This window comes from Silene latifolia, chromosome 8, assembly GCF_048544455.1.
Source record: "Silene latifolia isolate original U9 population chromosome 8, ASM4854445v1, whole genome shotgun sequence".
NCBI classification, from domain to species: domain Eukaryota; kingdom Viridiplantae; phylum Streptophyta; class Magnoliopsida; order Caryophyllales; family Caryophyllaceae; genus Silene; species Silene latifolia.
In genome coordinates this window covers 91,478,007-91,493,427 of record NC_133533.1, presented here as the reverse complement: position 1 = coordinate 91,493,427, position 15,421 = coordinate 91,478,007, and the positions used below count along the sequence as shown (strand labels likewise).

The 15,421-nt window shown below is 34.5% G+C and overlaps 3 protein-coding genes across 3 annotated transcripts in view; 2 read left to right on the top strand and 1 right to left on the bottom strand.

The window, feature by feature from the left end:
- LOC141597075 (F-box protein At4g22280-like) overlaps positions 1-15,421 on the top strand; it is a 218,174-nt gene that overhangs the window by 167,626 nt on the left and 35,127 nt on the right. The window lies entirely within an intron of this gene.
- Positions 6,408-6,878, bottom strand: LOC141595516 (uncharacterized). Its single transcript, XM_074415482.1, has one exon. The coding sequence runs from the start codon at positions 6,876-6,878 to the stop codon at positions 6,408-6,410; it is 471 nt and encodes a 156-aa protein (XP_074271583.1).
- On the top strand, positions 13,554-14,495 carry LOC141595515 (putative F-box/LRR-repeat protein At3g58880). The gene has a single exon (XM_074415481.1). The coding sequence runs from the start codon at positions 13,554-13,556 to the stop codon at positions 14,493-14,495; it is 942 nt and encodes a 313-aa protein (XP_074271582.1).

Genomic DNA, 15,421 nt, shown 5'->3' with positions numbered 1-15,421 from the left:
TTGTTTGATCACTTATGCTTCTCAATTCTACTTTTATATTGTTCAATTTATATAACTGTGTTCATTATTTCACTCAATCTAATGTTATATTGTAATTATTTTAATTATTTCTAGCTTGCATATTTCATTATCAGCAACATCTTCTAAATAAGCATTGATCTCCGACGATTTCGCCGTCGATGTTAGAGTAATCGAGTCATATGATTCAAACTTTAGTTTCCTGTTGTTAATCATCGCTTAAAAGTATGCACAAACTTGTGAATGCTCTGTTTATTTTTGTTTCTAACAGGAATGCGATGTATTTGTAAACTGTACGATGATAAGGATTTTTTATTAGTGTTATACTAATGGTGTACATGTAATATTCTGATGATAATTGTGCAAGCGTGTTACAATGATATAACCTTGTTATGATAATGCTTTAAAGTATTTTAAATTCTTAAACTATTAGAATAATTTTTGAAGTAGTGTTACTCTAATGCTATATGTGTGTTATTATAATAGTTTAAGTGTGTTATTGTAACGATATAAGTGTGTTACTCAATGACGAATTGTGATAATGGAAGCTTTAAGTGATGAGGCTGTGAATTTTGCTTTGAATGACATTCTGGTTAGCAACATGGATTTGTGATGGATAATCTTGTGACGCATGTAACAACAAAGCTTTAAGTTATTTAATGATGGTGCAACTTTTATGATGGTTCGTTCTTTCTACATTAGTTATAATTCCGTCTTTCTAACTACCGGGTGACATATGTATCCGCAACTTCAATTTCATGTATTGGCTGACCCATTCCTAGAATAATTCAGAATTTCTTATGCGTACATTGGATGCTTCCCATTAGTCGTTAGTTTTTTGGTTGCAATGCAAGTCGTATTTTTTGTTGTTGTCGGCTTTAGCTAGTACAGCTGTGCAGGTCGTCGTAAAGCAGATTGCTACTACTTATAGAACCTGATGATGGATTTTGCTCTAGGTTCAGATGTCGTTAATTATTAGTGGCATACTATGAGATTATATTTCTAATAAGCTTGCTTTTTCATTTCATTTTATGATTAATTAAAGTAGACCGGGCTTACATTGAACCCCTGTTCATATTTGGAGTAATTTTTGGTCCATGTTTAAGGACATTGAACAAAATAGGGTAAACAACAGTGCTATTGGAGTTAGTAGCATTAATATCTCCATTTCAACCAAATAACACAAATTTCTGAGATTTTGGCATTTCAACCAAACTTTTTAGCTAGATGTCGTTTGTTACCTATAGGTAAGTTATAATTTGTTCTTTTGGCCAAGTTTTCATTTAGGCATTGTTCAAAGTGAAATTATTCGATTAACTGTACTGACATTGCTTCTATGACTTCTGTGCATATGCCTAAGAGATCTGGGTTGAAAGTTGGAACATAATGATGACACAATAATTTAGTAGGTTGCCTGTTTTGTGAGCCTTAGTCGAAGAAGAATATGCGTCTTTTGATCTTATTAACTAATCAATTATGGTATATCAAAAACCTATTAGCTCAAGTGGTAGAGCATCGTACAATTGTACGAATGATGTGGGTTCGAATCCCACATAGGTTATCTTGTTTTTCATAAATTTGGTGTAATTGTTTCCTTCGGAACATAGATTTTGGGCTTGTGGCTATTCTTTATTTGATTAATCAGCTCTACAAAACACACAAATCATTATCATAACACAATTGTACCATAATTGTAACATAGTTACACCATTATCGTAACATTGTACACTCACACCATTACAGTACTTCGTAACACTCTGTATAATTACATTGTTATTGTTAGTTTGTCTCACTGTTTTGACCATAGACATATGTCTAATTATCTGTTTTTTTTTCAAACATATCATCCCTTATAACCATATCAACTGACGAGCAACTGTTATAATACTGAACTAGACACAATTCCATTGCGGTTCGCTCAAGTAATATTAACTACGACCTGTTAGAGTATTATTAATTTATTAAAGTAAGACTAATGAGTCTTTAAAGTAGGAGTAGTATACAATAACCAACATGGGATTCGAACCCACATCATGTGCATTTGCACAATGCTCTACCATTTGAGCTAATTGGCTTTAAAAAAGGTTCATACATGAATACTCACAACGTACATTAATATACGAGTTTAGTTTAAATACTTTTCATGAATAAAGATCCAACATCTTAATCGCAATACAATTCTTAAAATTTATTCAAAGGAACATAATTTTGTAGAGTAATAGTAGTAGAGAACCAACAAGACCCATAATAACAAAAAAATTGTTACAATATCAGACATTGTATGTTATAGTAACAGACATTGTGTGTTACAATACCAACAAATTTGTGTCACCATACCCAAATTGAATTAGAACAATATAAAAGCATTTGTTACAATAATAGATAATATTTGTTACAATAACCGCAATAATACGTTATAATGACACATAATTTCTTGATACACATGCTTATTGTAATAATATAAAAGTTGTGTTATAGTAATGGCTAGTATATGTTACAATAACCGCAATTATATGTTATAATGACGCACAATTTCTTCATACGCATGCTTATGCCTTATTGTAATATAAAATTATGTGTTAAACTAATAGCTATTATGTGTTACAATAACCGCAATTATATGTTATAATGACACACAATGATTAAACTTCAACAGAAAATAATGAATAAGCGCAAATTTAATGAATTCAACTCTAATTATAGATAATCCTAATAAAAAAAATTGAGTTTTATAATTATGAATATACCTATTATTCTGGATCTGAATTTGCCTAATCGATCAAGCGATTACTTCGTCCTCGAATCTAATAATTAAAATTTGTCGTCCAGATGCGATTCTTGAATTCATTAACTATTATAGATTGAATTAAGAGCAAAGCAAATACAATTCAACTAAATCCATTGATTTTAACAAACATCAAATGCATGAAACACAAAATCTAGATGAAAATGAGGGTTAAATAGCATCGAATCATGTTCATAACGATAAAGAGTGATATTTGATCAAAAACTTCAGCAGAACAATTGTAAACCCTAGTTTTCAAATTGTAACATCAATTTCGACAATTTGTACTCAAAAATCTTGTAATCATATGAAATTGTGTGCAAATAGCATAATAGTTATCTTAATTTGAACTAAAATCAATAACTAAGCACAAAATTAATACGAAAACAAATTACAAATACTCCAAGACAAGAAATGAAAGAACTAAAACGTTTCGAAAGAAGAGACAGATGCATTTACCATGACCGAGGATTGTACAACTTGTTGATGGCCAAAAGAACGATAAACCTTTGATTTGAATGAAGAATCGGGAGGATTTTAATCATTGGAATCAAGATCAGAATAAGAAGAAGATGAGCAATCGCATGGTGAAATTCGTCAGCAACCTTCTTTGAAATTGTTCTTTTCTTAATTGATTTTGGGGATTTTTACTGAAGGAGATTGACAAACAGAAAGAAAGGGGCGATCCGAGGGTTTTGTTTCTAATTTCTCAGCCGACGTGGCGCAATCTGGCGCGTCTAACAATATTAGATCTGACGGTATATAATGATAGGACGGACTCATTTAAAACCCTGGACTCACCGGATCCTTGCTGTATATATATATATATATATATATATGGTTTTTTTGTCAAACACACCCTTTAAAAAACTTTTTTTTCCAAACACCACCTTTAAAAAAAAAGTTTGTAAAACACAACCTTTAATATTTTTTTTTTTTTGTAAAACACGACATTTTGGCAAGAATTTAACCACCTTGCAATAGGGTGACTTTAAGTCGATATTTGAGGTAGCAATCAAGGTCGATTTGAGGTGTTCTTAGACTTTTTGGAAAGGTGGTAGTACAAGCTTTCCAGGGGTTACCAATACGGTGGTGATAGGTGGCCTTATGTGGGGTTTATTGGTGTGTATAGTAAGGTTGGTCAAAGAGTGAATTGGAGGTAAAAACAAATCAGAAAAACACAAATTCACTCCTTGACCACCCTTACTTTACACACCAATAGACCTCACATAAGTCCACCTATCACCGCCGTATTGATAACCCCTAGAAAGCTTATACTCCCACTTTTCCAAGGAGTCTAAAAACATCTCAAACCAACCTCGTTTGCTATACCAAACATGGACTGAAAGTCACCCCATTGCAAGTGTTCAAGCTCTAGCCAAAATGTCGTGTTTAACAAAAAAAAAATTATTAAAGGTTGTGTTTCACAAACTTTTTTTTTTAAAGGTGGTGTTTGGAAAAAAAAGTTTTTTAAAGGTTGTGTTTGACAAAAAACCTTAAATATTTTATATATATATATATATATATATATATATATATATATATATATATATATATATATATATATATATATATATATATATATATATATATATATATATATATATATATATATATATATAGAAATAGGATCTTGTGCGAACCTAAAGTTCGGTGCGAACTTACGAACTAACCCATAACCCTCAGATTTAAAATATCTACGGTCCACAGAGATGGCCCAATTACTTCAATTCTCCCGCATATCCCAACATTCTCCCTTAAACCTCTCGCATCCCCACACCATTCCCATCTGCCGTCGTCCACATCCTCGTCGGAGCACGCCGCACCTGTTGCCGGCGCATCAACTTCACAATCGATGTCGCCGAGATCTCACACAACATACCACCACGCAAACCTACAACCGTCACAAACCTAATTTACTGGAGTATTATCTAATTCGGTCTGCAATAAATAGACGCCGGCGACTACTCCGATAACCACAAACGGATTTGACTACATTCGTTAGTTTACTTAAATCCTCCGGCGAAGTACTTTCCTCACCATGTACTTTACCCTTGTGCTCGTCGTCGATCCTCGCCGGAATCCCTTATTTATGTTGCCAGTGTATGTTACAATCTTATTCTTTGCTTAGTTCGTTTTAATTTATGCACTTGCTGTGAAATTGCATTATTTAATTTGCAGGTCTCATAAAGATGCTACTGATATGAGATTTCTTCATAACAACGTTTGTTCTTTCAGGTATTCAGAAACTGGTATTGAAAAAATTGATCCCACCGATGAAAAATTTGATCCAAATCTGCATAATGCCGTATTTCAAGTGCCTGATAGTTCTAAGCCTCCGGGTACTGTTGTTGTTGTTCTATCAGCTATCACTGGTGCCAGACTACAGCGGGCTGATCCTTCTATGTTATGTTCAGTTGGCTCAACAAAAATCTGACACCAACTTTTCTGCCATTGGATATATATATGTCTTATATGTTGACACGAGTCACGTCAGGGGAATGGGTGGTGGTGTTAAGGTGCTGGTTACATGTATTGCACCTTCGAGATACAAATATCAATGCTTCTAGATACACAACTCGAATGTATATCAATTAAGGTGCTGGTTAAATGTGGTGGTAGTGTAGGGCAGTTCTGGTTTCGAGTTCTTGTTGTAATTAATTAAGTTTCGAAATGGTGTACTACATCTACCGTCTAATGTACTGGTGCTTTGTTTGTTGTATGATTAACTTGTAATGAACTGCCACTAACATCATTTGATATTGTTTGTTTCATTTTCTACAAAGAAACCATAATGATGGAGATGATTTAGTCCTAGATTTGATTGTCATAAATATGGGTGCGGGTGAAGTGTGAAGTGTGAAAGAGTGGAGCCTCAATTAGTGTGTTACTTGCTAGTTAGTGTGTAAGCAGAAGAAAACAGAGGTGTAGTAAATATGGGTGCGGGTGCTACTTGCTAGTTAGTGTGTTACTACGAGTGCTAGATATCCCAAATATCTAATACTCCGTATAATGGTCACCAATTTATAACCTCTCACAACTCGTTCTCTTTTACTTGTTCTCCCACTTGCCTTTTTATCTCACGTCATAAGTTTGTGATGGCTTTTGTCCGTCACAAAATGATAATTTGTGAATATTAAATAATAATTATTGGGTACTATGATTTGCGACGGAGTAAAAATGACTATTTTATACTAATAATAGTGATCATTTTGTGTTTTATATTAAAGTGATTGTTTTACAAAAGTAGTCATTTTATAATAATAAATAACAATCAATTTTTAACTAAAATTATCTTTATTAGTATAAAATAGTCATTTTTAGCTAGCTAGATACATAGTTTTTTAATTTTTTAGATACATACCTCTAGCTTCTTATATACATTTCTTTAAGTTGCTAGATACATACCTCGTTTGGTCACATTAACTTGCTAGAGACACTCCTCTAATTTGCTAGATACATGTCTCTAGCTAGTTAGATACACTTCTTAAGCGATAACTACATTCAACGTCGACTATAAGCAAAAAGGAAGACGGAAGCCTTTCGACGACTGAGATAATGCCATTGTTTTATTAAGTAATTGCTATAACAAACATTCTGTTGATCAAACCTTACAAGAAGGCAGAGGTTTTCCACATAAACCTTTATTTCCTGAATAAGAACTCACAGGAAAACTGCTAAATGGTTCACCATCAGGAATCTTTCCTGCTAAAAGATTGTCTGATAAATCCAATTCATTCAGTTTACTAAGCTTCAGATAATCTGTTGGTATTTCGCCTGTCAAGTTATTATTCCGCATCTTCAATACCTCTAAGGAACTTGCGCCCGCCAATGAGGTTGGTAATGTGGACTCGGACTCATTGTAGCTGAAATCCAAGGTCTTCAATGACTGCAACTTCCCTATAGAATCCGGCAAGCTTTTTCCGAGTGAGTTATGAGATACATTTAGATATTGTATACCGATTTGTGGTCCTATACCGATGTTCTCATGACCAGCGGAAAACTTGTTGTCCGAAAGGTCAACATGTGTAAGAGAGCATCTACTTTGATAGATACATACATCTACTAGATACATACATTTACCTTAATAGATACACATCTCTGGCAAGCTAGACACACTCATCTACTTTGATAGATACACATCTCCGGCAACTAAGATACAAACGATTAGCTTGTTAGATACACTCCTTTTAAGTTGTTAGATAAAACCTTTTAGCTAGCTAGATACAATCTTTTAAATTACTAAATACATATCTTTACCTTACTAGATACGCAACTCTGTCAAGCTAGATACACTCATCTACTTTGATAGATACACATCTTTAGATTGTTAGATACAAATATTTACCTTGGTAAATACACTCCTTAACCTTACTAGATACACTTTTTAAAACTATTAGATACAAGCAGCTTAGCAAACTAGAACCTTTATTTCCACACTACATCTACACATTAACACTAATTAGTTTAAAATAAAATAAAAAAAATAATAGCCTTTAAACAAAAGGTTTTAGGATCATAGTCATTCTAAGGAGGCAATTCAAGTATTGATTCTGAATCCATGACTCTTGTAACGTTGACTCAAACTAGAATTTTCTGTGACAGTAGTTGCAATAATCCATGACTCTTCCACGTCATCAAGTCGTTTTCCTTCAAGTGCAAGGGCTTCAAGATTAGGAGATGAACCAAATGAAGGAGGTGGATGACTATTGACAGTAAACACATCGTAAAAGAAGAGACAGTAGATCAGCACAGTGATAAGATCAGCAGAATTGAAATGAAACGACAGAGCACATTAAAAGCAATCAGAATGCGCACCTTTTCCGTGCAAAAGGAGAAGATTCCAGATTCGTATCATTTGCTGTTGTATCAGACGCATTAGGAACCTAATCAAAGTAGCAACAACATCCATTAGTACATGTACGGTACAACCAAACGAAAGCATACTACCACAATTAAAAAGCATACGAAGTGTATCTAGTAGCTATACGAAGTGTATCTATGACGGTATTTTGTGTATCCACTAACGCCACCACCATCAATACTGCCACAACCACCACCACCATCATAGTCACCCCACCAACACACCCACTGTCGCCACCACCACAAACACACCTGAACTAATTGCACAACCAAGCCCCATCACTGCCAGCAGCCGGTGACATAACCGACCACCTCAGACCGCGGCGGGGACACCACCCACCACCATACATCACCAAGGCCACGACCAGGCTACCCAAACCACCGCAAAACGATCAAAATCCCGCACAATCCAACGACTAGCTACCAACCCACGGCCATCACCTCTAACGCCGACTATGTTAATTATGGTTGGTGAGAACATTTTATCGTTCTCGAATCTCCGACATGAGTCCCAACATCCTTAGATTTTCGAAGCTACTCTCCATTTTGCTGTAGATCTACGATTTAACTTACAATCTGAGTTTCTGTTAGCACGCAAAAAGCCTTCGATTGAAGCTAAGAGAACGATTCAATGCACTTGAGATCTCCGTCAATAACCAAGTCGGCGATTTCTGAACGACAGCTACAATGATTTTCGGCGTTTGAGAAAGAAATGGTTTATCGGCATCGGCTTGTGCGCGTGGGTTGGAGACGATGGGAGAGGATGAGCGTGACAGGTGATAAACAAAAGAACGATGAGCGTTGACATCACCGTTGGAGTGGGTGGTTGCATTTAAAAGGGGTTGGGTTGTAGAGGAAGAAGAGAGAAGGTTGGGATTGTGTGGGAAGGTAAAAGGTATGGAGTAGTTGGTGAATGAAGGCTGGGACTGTTGGGTTTTTAAGTTAGTTCGTAAGTTCGCACCGAACTTTAGTTCGCACCTGACCCCGACCCTATATATATATATATATATATAGAGTTAGGATCATGAGAGTCTAGCTTCTTAGGGTGAGTCTGTCCTATCAATCTAGACCGTTAGATTAATTAGATCTGACGGCTGAAATAAAGCGATGAGATTAAGGGTAGTTTCGTAATTTCCTCTCTTTGTATAAAACTCATCCTACAGCCTGTTTTGTTATTCTTCCCGTCAATAATTTTTCTCTCTTATTTCTCTCACTCTCTCTCTTCAATTTCTCTCTCACGAAAACAATTTTTAGATAGATCTCGATTGTTTCGCCTTCTCCTACAATCAATTATACATGCTTGCTCTTCTAGATTCAGCATCTCTAGTGATATTGCAACATTTACGGAGCTAGAATCATTGTTTAGAGAAGTAAATTTAGGTATGACATTTCTTTATTTCAATTTTGTCAATTTTTATGATTAGGTTTTGTTATTTTGCATTTTTGCTTGTATTTATGTCAATGAATTGTTCATATTTTCCTATGCTTTTAATAACCTGTGCTTTAATTTGATTCTAATCAAGATATTTGTGCTAATGTCGGATAAAATCGCCATAATCGGTCGCAATATAGTTCAAAACTGGAACGAAGCGAACAATAATCTTGTAAAGACGTCCCACATCAATTAACTATATGTAATCTATTGCTACTTTACTTAAAGTTTACCATATAATCTTGCTCAGTAGTATGATTTTCGTTATTTTACTACTTTTAATTCAGTTTAATCAATTTGCCTAATTTTTGCAATTTTAGGTTTAGGTTGATTAGTTTTGTAAATCTCATGGCATTTGTACCAATTTCGGTTGCAATCATCTAACTGTCAATTTCTCGTTGCTATCATCTAGCCATACTAACACTTTGGTTATGCGATGTTTCTCGCCATTTGTTCTGGACTTAATTTTGTCTTCTTTTGAATTTTGTCTTTAATAGTCATAAATCACCATTATAGCTGTAACAAATATGTTTGTGTTATTCTATGCTACGATGTATGCATTTTCTTGTTGATGTCATGAGATTGTTTCTTGTAGAGTGATATATGAGGTGTATTAGTGTTATTGTAATGGTGTTGCTAAATATTATGTTTCACTATGAGTAATTTCGATATGAAACAATTTAATGATTGATGCACGAGTGCCTTTTAACTTTGTTACTTTATGTTATAATTGTGTTACACTAATAGTGTAATCGTGTTACAATGATTGTAGAGTGGTGTTACTTTAATCTTCTTAACATTGCTTACTAGTTTGTGACGATTTGCTGGTAGTTTAAGTTAGGAGATTCTGGTAGTTCAAATATTCAGAATACGTCATGAATTTCTGAATAATTGTTATTTTAACATATATAACCTGTTACTGTAACATAGAATAACTTTTATTGTAATATAAAATAATTGTTATTGTAACATATATGAGACGTTATTGTAACATAGAATAACTGTTATTGTAACATATATGAGTTGTTATTGTAACATAGAATAACTCTTATTGTAACATATATGAGTTGTTATTGTAACATATATGAGTTATTATTGTAACATAGAATAACTGTTATTGTAACATATATGAGTTGTTATTGTAACATAGAATAACTGTTATTGTAACATATATGAGTTGTTATTGTAACATAGAATAACTCTTATTGTAACATAGAATAATTGTTATTGTATACGCATATTCTTATGATCCTAATACATGTGAATACACAACAAATTTTGGGAAGGGTTACTCAAGTTCATTTTTGGGTCTACTTTGGGTGCGCTTTTACAGGATCTGACTTTGTTGGGTTAGCTTTAGTCACTATTGAAGGGAAAGATTTCATTATTTGCTATACAAATAGGTCAGCTGTACCAGCTTATACTCGGTAAAAAAAGCTACACTTTTGGGTTATTTGTGTTTTCTTCTTGTTGAATCAAGAGCAGAAATGATTGTCTAGATGATAGTGTTGTTGGTGCTGATAGGAATGCAAATAGTAAATCTCATTATATTTGGTCCACTTTCTAGTTTGTACCATTTGTCCAACTGTTGTCATTCCAAATTATTTATATACACTATGACGTCTATTAGCTCAAAATGGTAGAGCATTGTGCTACGGCATAAGGTGTGGGTTCGACTCCCACATAGACGAGGAAATAAAGATCATATGGAGGACATAATTTGTTTTAATGTTCAAACTTAGTTATTTTGCTATAAAACACTATTTATTTATTTTTGGAACAAACGGATGAGTAATTCAAATTAGGATAACACACCCTAAATATTACAATAACATGCCTATATAATTAGAATAACATACTCAAACAATTAGAATTATTAAAGCGATTGAGTAGTATTGAATGATTTCTGAGTGTTATTCTAATCATGTAACTGTGTAAGAGAGCATTACTCGAATCAGGTAAGTGTTATTCAGTCAAATTCGAATTCAACAATCAAAGAACAATTTTTTTAGCGGAGCTACGAGGGTAGGGAGAATTTCACTTTGACTCGTATTTGCTTTTCTTTCAAGTTCATTACAGGAATGGACATGCAGTGAATTGTGTTGCACGCACTGTTTATGAAGCTTGTAAAGTTCAGATTTCAGAATGACGTTATAATCCTGGATGAAACATGTCTCGATACTTAACCTTATTGACGGGTTTTGGTTATGCGTCGTTTATGACTGAAACTAATATTACAAGATAGCCTATGTGGGATTTGAACCCACATCATTCGTGTTATTACACGAGGCTCTACCAATTGAGCTAATAGGCTTCATTACACATATTGACTCAGGGGAAAACACTACAACTATAAACATGCTTTACGATAGCAACGCAAGACATACGAGTTATATAGCTCCAAGTTTACCCATTAGATGTAAACTATTCGAGGATGATAGGCTGACCATTCAATTGTTCAAGTAGAAAACAATGACTCCTCAATATTCACCTCAAAACAACCTACAACAAATGATATTTTTTCGTCAATGATTCAAGATCATTGCTTCAATAATATTAAGCCAACAACGTAACACTAATTAGTCGTTAGAGTAACACTATTTAATCTATAGAATAACACACTTCTAGAGATAATTAGTGTTAACACACTTAGATGTTCTCCATCCACAGTGCCACAAGCCTGATCTGAAGTAACTCTAACTTACGAATAATAATGCAATACTAGTTACTCAATAAAGTAACATTGGTTACATGATAAAGTAACAATGTTTAATCTATAGAGTAACATTAGAACATTGGTTACCTGGTAAAATAACGCTAGTTTTGCCGATGGAGTAACATTAGTTACCTCGTAAAATAACACTTTTCAGTACATTGTCATCGGCAACGCATTTACAAATGCTAACCTAAATTAATGCTACTAAAATAGGAATAAAAATGAGTCCAATCAAATAAATCTCAACGTATGTGAATTGCATACTCAAATAAATACTAGAGATTGCATACCTATATTAATCCATTCGTCAATTTGATGTTGAAATGTTAAGATAATCACGATTTAGCAAGATTCGAAGTCTCGGTCCATCATTGTGCTGTGTTGTTTGTTTTGCAGGATATTAAAGTTCATATAACAATAAAATCAATTGTCAATAAAGCTTATCGTAATATAATTAAACGTGTAAAATAATCCGATTTCTTTACATGTTTCTTGCCTTTTCTACTTACAATAACGAATTCAGTATCAAAATTGTTGTTGAACAAATGAAATCGGTGCTTTAATAGAATAATAATAAAACCTGAAATTGGAATCATTGTTCTTCCCCCTTGATTTGGATATCTGCAATCTCAACTTTTGATACTGTTTATCTAGTTGTGGAAATTTGAGGATTTAAATGGCTGCCTTCGATAAGAACAATGAAGAAATATTGGGAAAGTAATACATTAGAGAGAGAGAGAAAGAAGAGAGTGATTGTAATTTTTTTGCAATGACAGATTGCGGTGGGTTAGAAAACTCATACGAGAATCACGTGTTTTTTTTCAAAAAGAAAGAATCGTGTGTTTTTTAGATCAACCAGGATCGCTGATCTCAGCCGTTTATTTCACCAGATCTGACAGCTCCTAAAGGTAGGACGGACTCATTTAAAACCCCGGACTCACCGGATCTCCGCTGTATATATATATATATATATATATATACTCCGTATCATTATTATACACCGTCAAATCTAATACTATTCGACGCGCCAGATTAGGCCACGTCAGACTGAGCAATTAGTTCAAAACCCATCCCACCGCCCTCTTTTCCATTCTCTTAGACATTTGACAATCTGACGAAAACGCCCTTTTCAATATTCTTCATTTATTCGAGATCAACAAAATCTTTCAATTAAGTGTGCCAATTTCAAATATTTCGAATTTATTTCGTTTATCATTTCTGTTTTTTCTGGAATTATTACTCTCATATTTAGTTGATTTGATTTTTCAGCAATAGATTATGGATTAATAATTCTATTGTTTGACAATTCACTTAGTTAATTAATGTGCTTGGGTGAGATTGTTCTTGTGTTTTATTTTGTTAATTCAAATAGTAAATGCTGGAATTCCTGTATGGTTTTTCATGTTTGTTTGAGATTGTTCTTGAGATTTTAGTTTGTGGGCATACTACATGAACCCTAAATAGATTTCAATGATTAGGTTTTTTGTTAATTCATATAGTAAATGCTGAAAATCCTGTATTCCGTTTGTTTAAGATTTCGAAAGGTCCGAGTTGGACCATCCTCTGTCTCATTTTGTACACCATTTTACATTTCAATCGCTGTATCTCGTCTTAGCGCCTTAGCAGGAAAGGGGGTGCTTCTTGCAGGGTGTCCTTGTCTCAAAAGTCCGAAATGGACGGGGGAAAGTTTTAATCACCGAGCTATCTCGTGAATCTCTCACAATCAAACTGTAAACACCATGACACCACCTTTAAAGCTTAGTAAACATGTAGAAGACGCAATAAGTGGGGATTGTTTGGATAGGATCAGCAGTTTACCTGATGAACTACTCGGTCAAATAATTTCGTTTCTACCAACAACATGTGCTGTGAAAGCAAGTATTCTATCAAAGAGATGGCGTTACCTTTTTACTTTGATGACCTGTCTTTCTTTTGAAGATAAACGATATCCAGTAGGAAGTGAGAGAATAGAAGGCACTCGAAGATTTAAGGAGTATGTTGATAATGTTCGGAAATTGCACCAAATCGCACCCATCAAGAAATTTAGCCTAGTATGTCATGAAACCTATCATGATTCAGATTTGGATCGCTGGTTTACTTATGCTTTACAAAAAGGTGTTCAAGAGCTTTATTATCAGCTAGGTCACCAGACAGATTCTATGCCTAATCATGATAGCTTCTTAATGTGTGAAACACTAGTGAGTCTGAAAATGTTGAGGCATCGCTGTAGTTGCAGTCATGACTACTATAAAATTGAAATTCCTCTATCAACCTCGTTGCCAAAATTTAAGATACTCTATCTCTATCATATCATATTCTTTGATTTTGAATCAATCGAAAGATTGTTTTCTAGCTGTGGATTGCTTGAAGAATTGTCTCTCAGATATTGCAAGTGTGACATTGACGGTCATGCTATTCATTATACCGGAATACTCAAAGAGCTAACAGTAGAATGCTGCTCTTTTTTGCTGGGTACATTTGAGATTGACGCCCCTAATTTGGCTTATTTAGACTACCGTTCAAATATTGGTGTGAGAATTGTTCCATCGCGGAAAACCTCGTGCTCTTTTGAGGAGGCAAGACTAACCTTCAATTGCAGCACTGATACGAATGAAGATTTAGTCAAGTATGACCGTGAACTTTTAAAAGCCGCTGCCTATAAAGTCGTAGAATTACGCTGAGTAAATGACTCAGTGCAGGTATATACTGTGTGTATATTTTAACATTATCCAGTACTCGAGGAACTCCATAAATGACGGGGTTAGGGTTCTAATATACGAAGCTATACCCTATTTACATCCTATAGAAAAGATGTTTATGGTTGACCCATAGAGAAATTGCATCCAGAACTACTCTATTAAAAAAATGCAGCCACTTTATAACAGCTTTACACGAGCTTTGTGTAACATGGTTTGTTTTGTAACCGTCTTTTTGTTTTTTCACTTTATTCATTTGTTGTCTAGGGCTTGCATTGCTGCGAATGTTCTGAATCACACTGTCCGGATCACTGCTATGACTCGCTGCCATCTTCAGATATTCATCTACTCCCTTTTTCGTGTCATGTTAATAAGATTGAAGTGGTTAACTTTTGTGGGCACAAGTGTCCGTTGTCACTTATGGCGCATCTTCTTAGAAACGCAAGTGACCTCAGCAGGTTGTATGTCGATACAATATACGATGCCGATGAGCTGAAAGAGCAACTGGAGATGGACCTGTGGCTGCTTCCAAGGGCTTCAAAAGATTGCTGTATAGAAATGCTGAACTAGAGTAACACGAACACCCTTATTTCTGTTCCATGTCGAAGATAGAATTTAACTTTCCATAGGGACAACTTTTGTGGGGAAGGGAACCGACAATTTCCCTTTTTTTAGGAATGTGGAATGGAGCGAAACGGAAGGATCTATTTTCCCACCTCAAATCTAAATCGGAATAATTTGTAATGAAAATAGCAGTCTGCTTATCTTTTTGGGCAGCCACTAATCCATACAATACAATGCCTTGCCCTTGTTTCTGCCTGCCTTAATACAGTATCTATTATGGTCATTACTCATTAGACACTGCTGTACCTTTTTTCGCACTTTCATCTTTCTTCTTCTTCTTCCTTGGT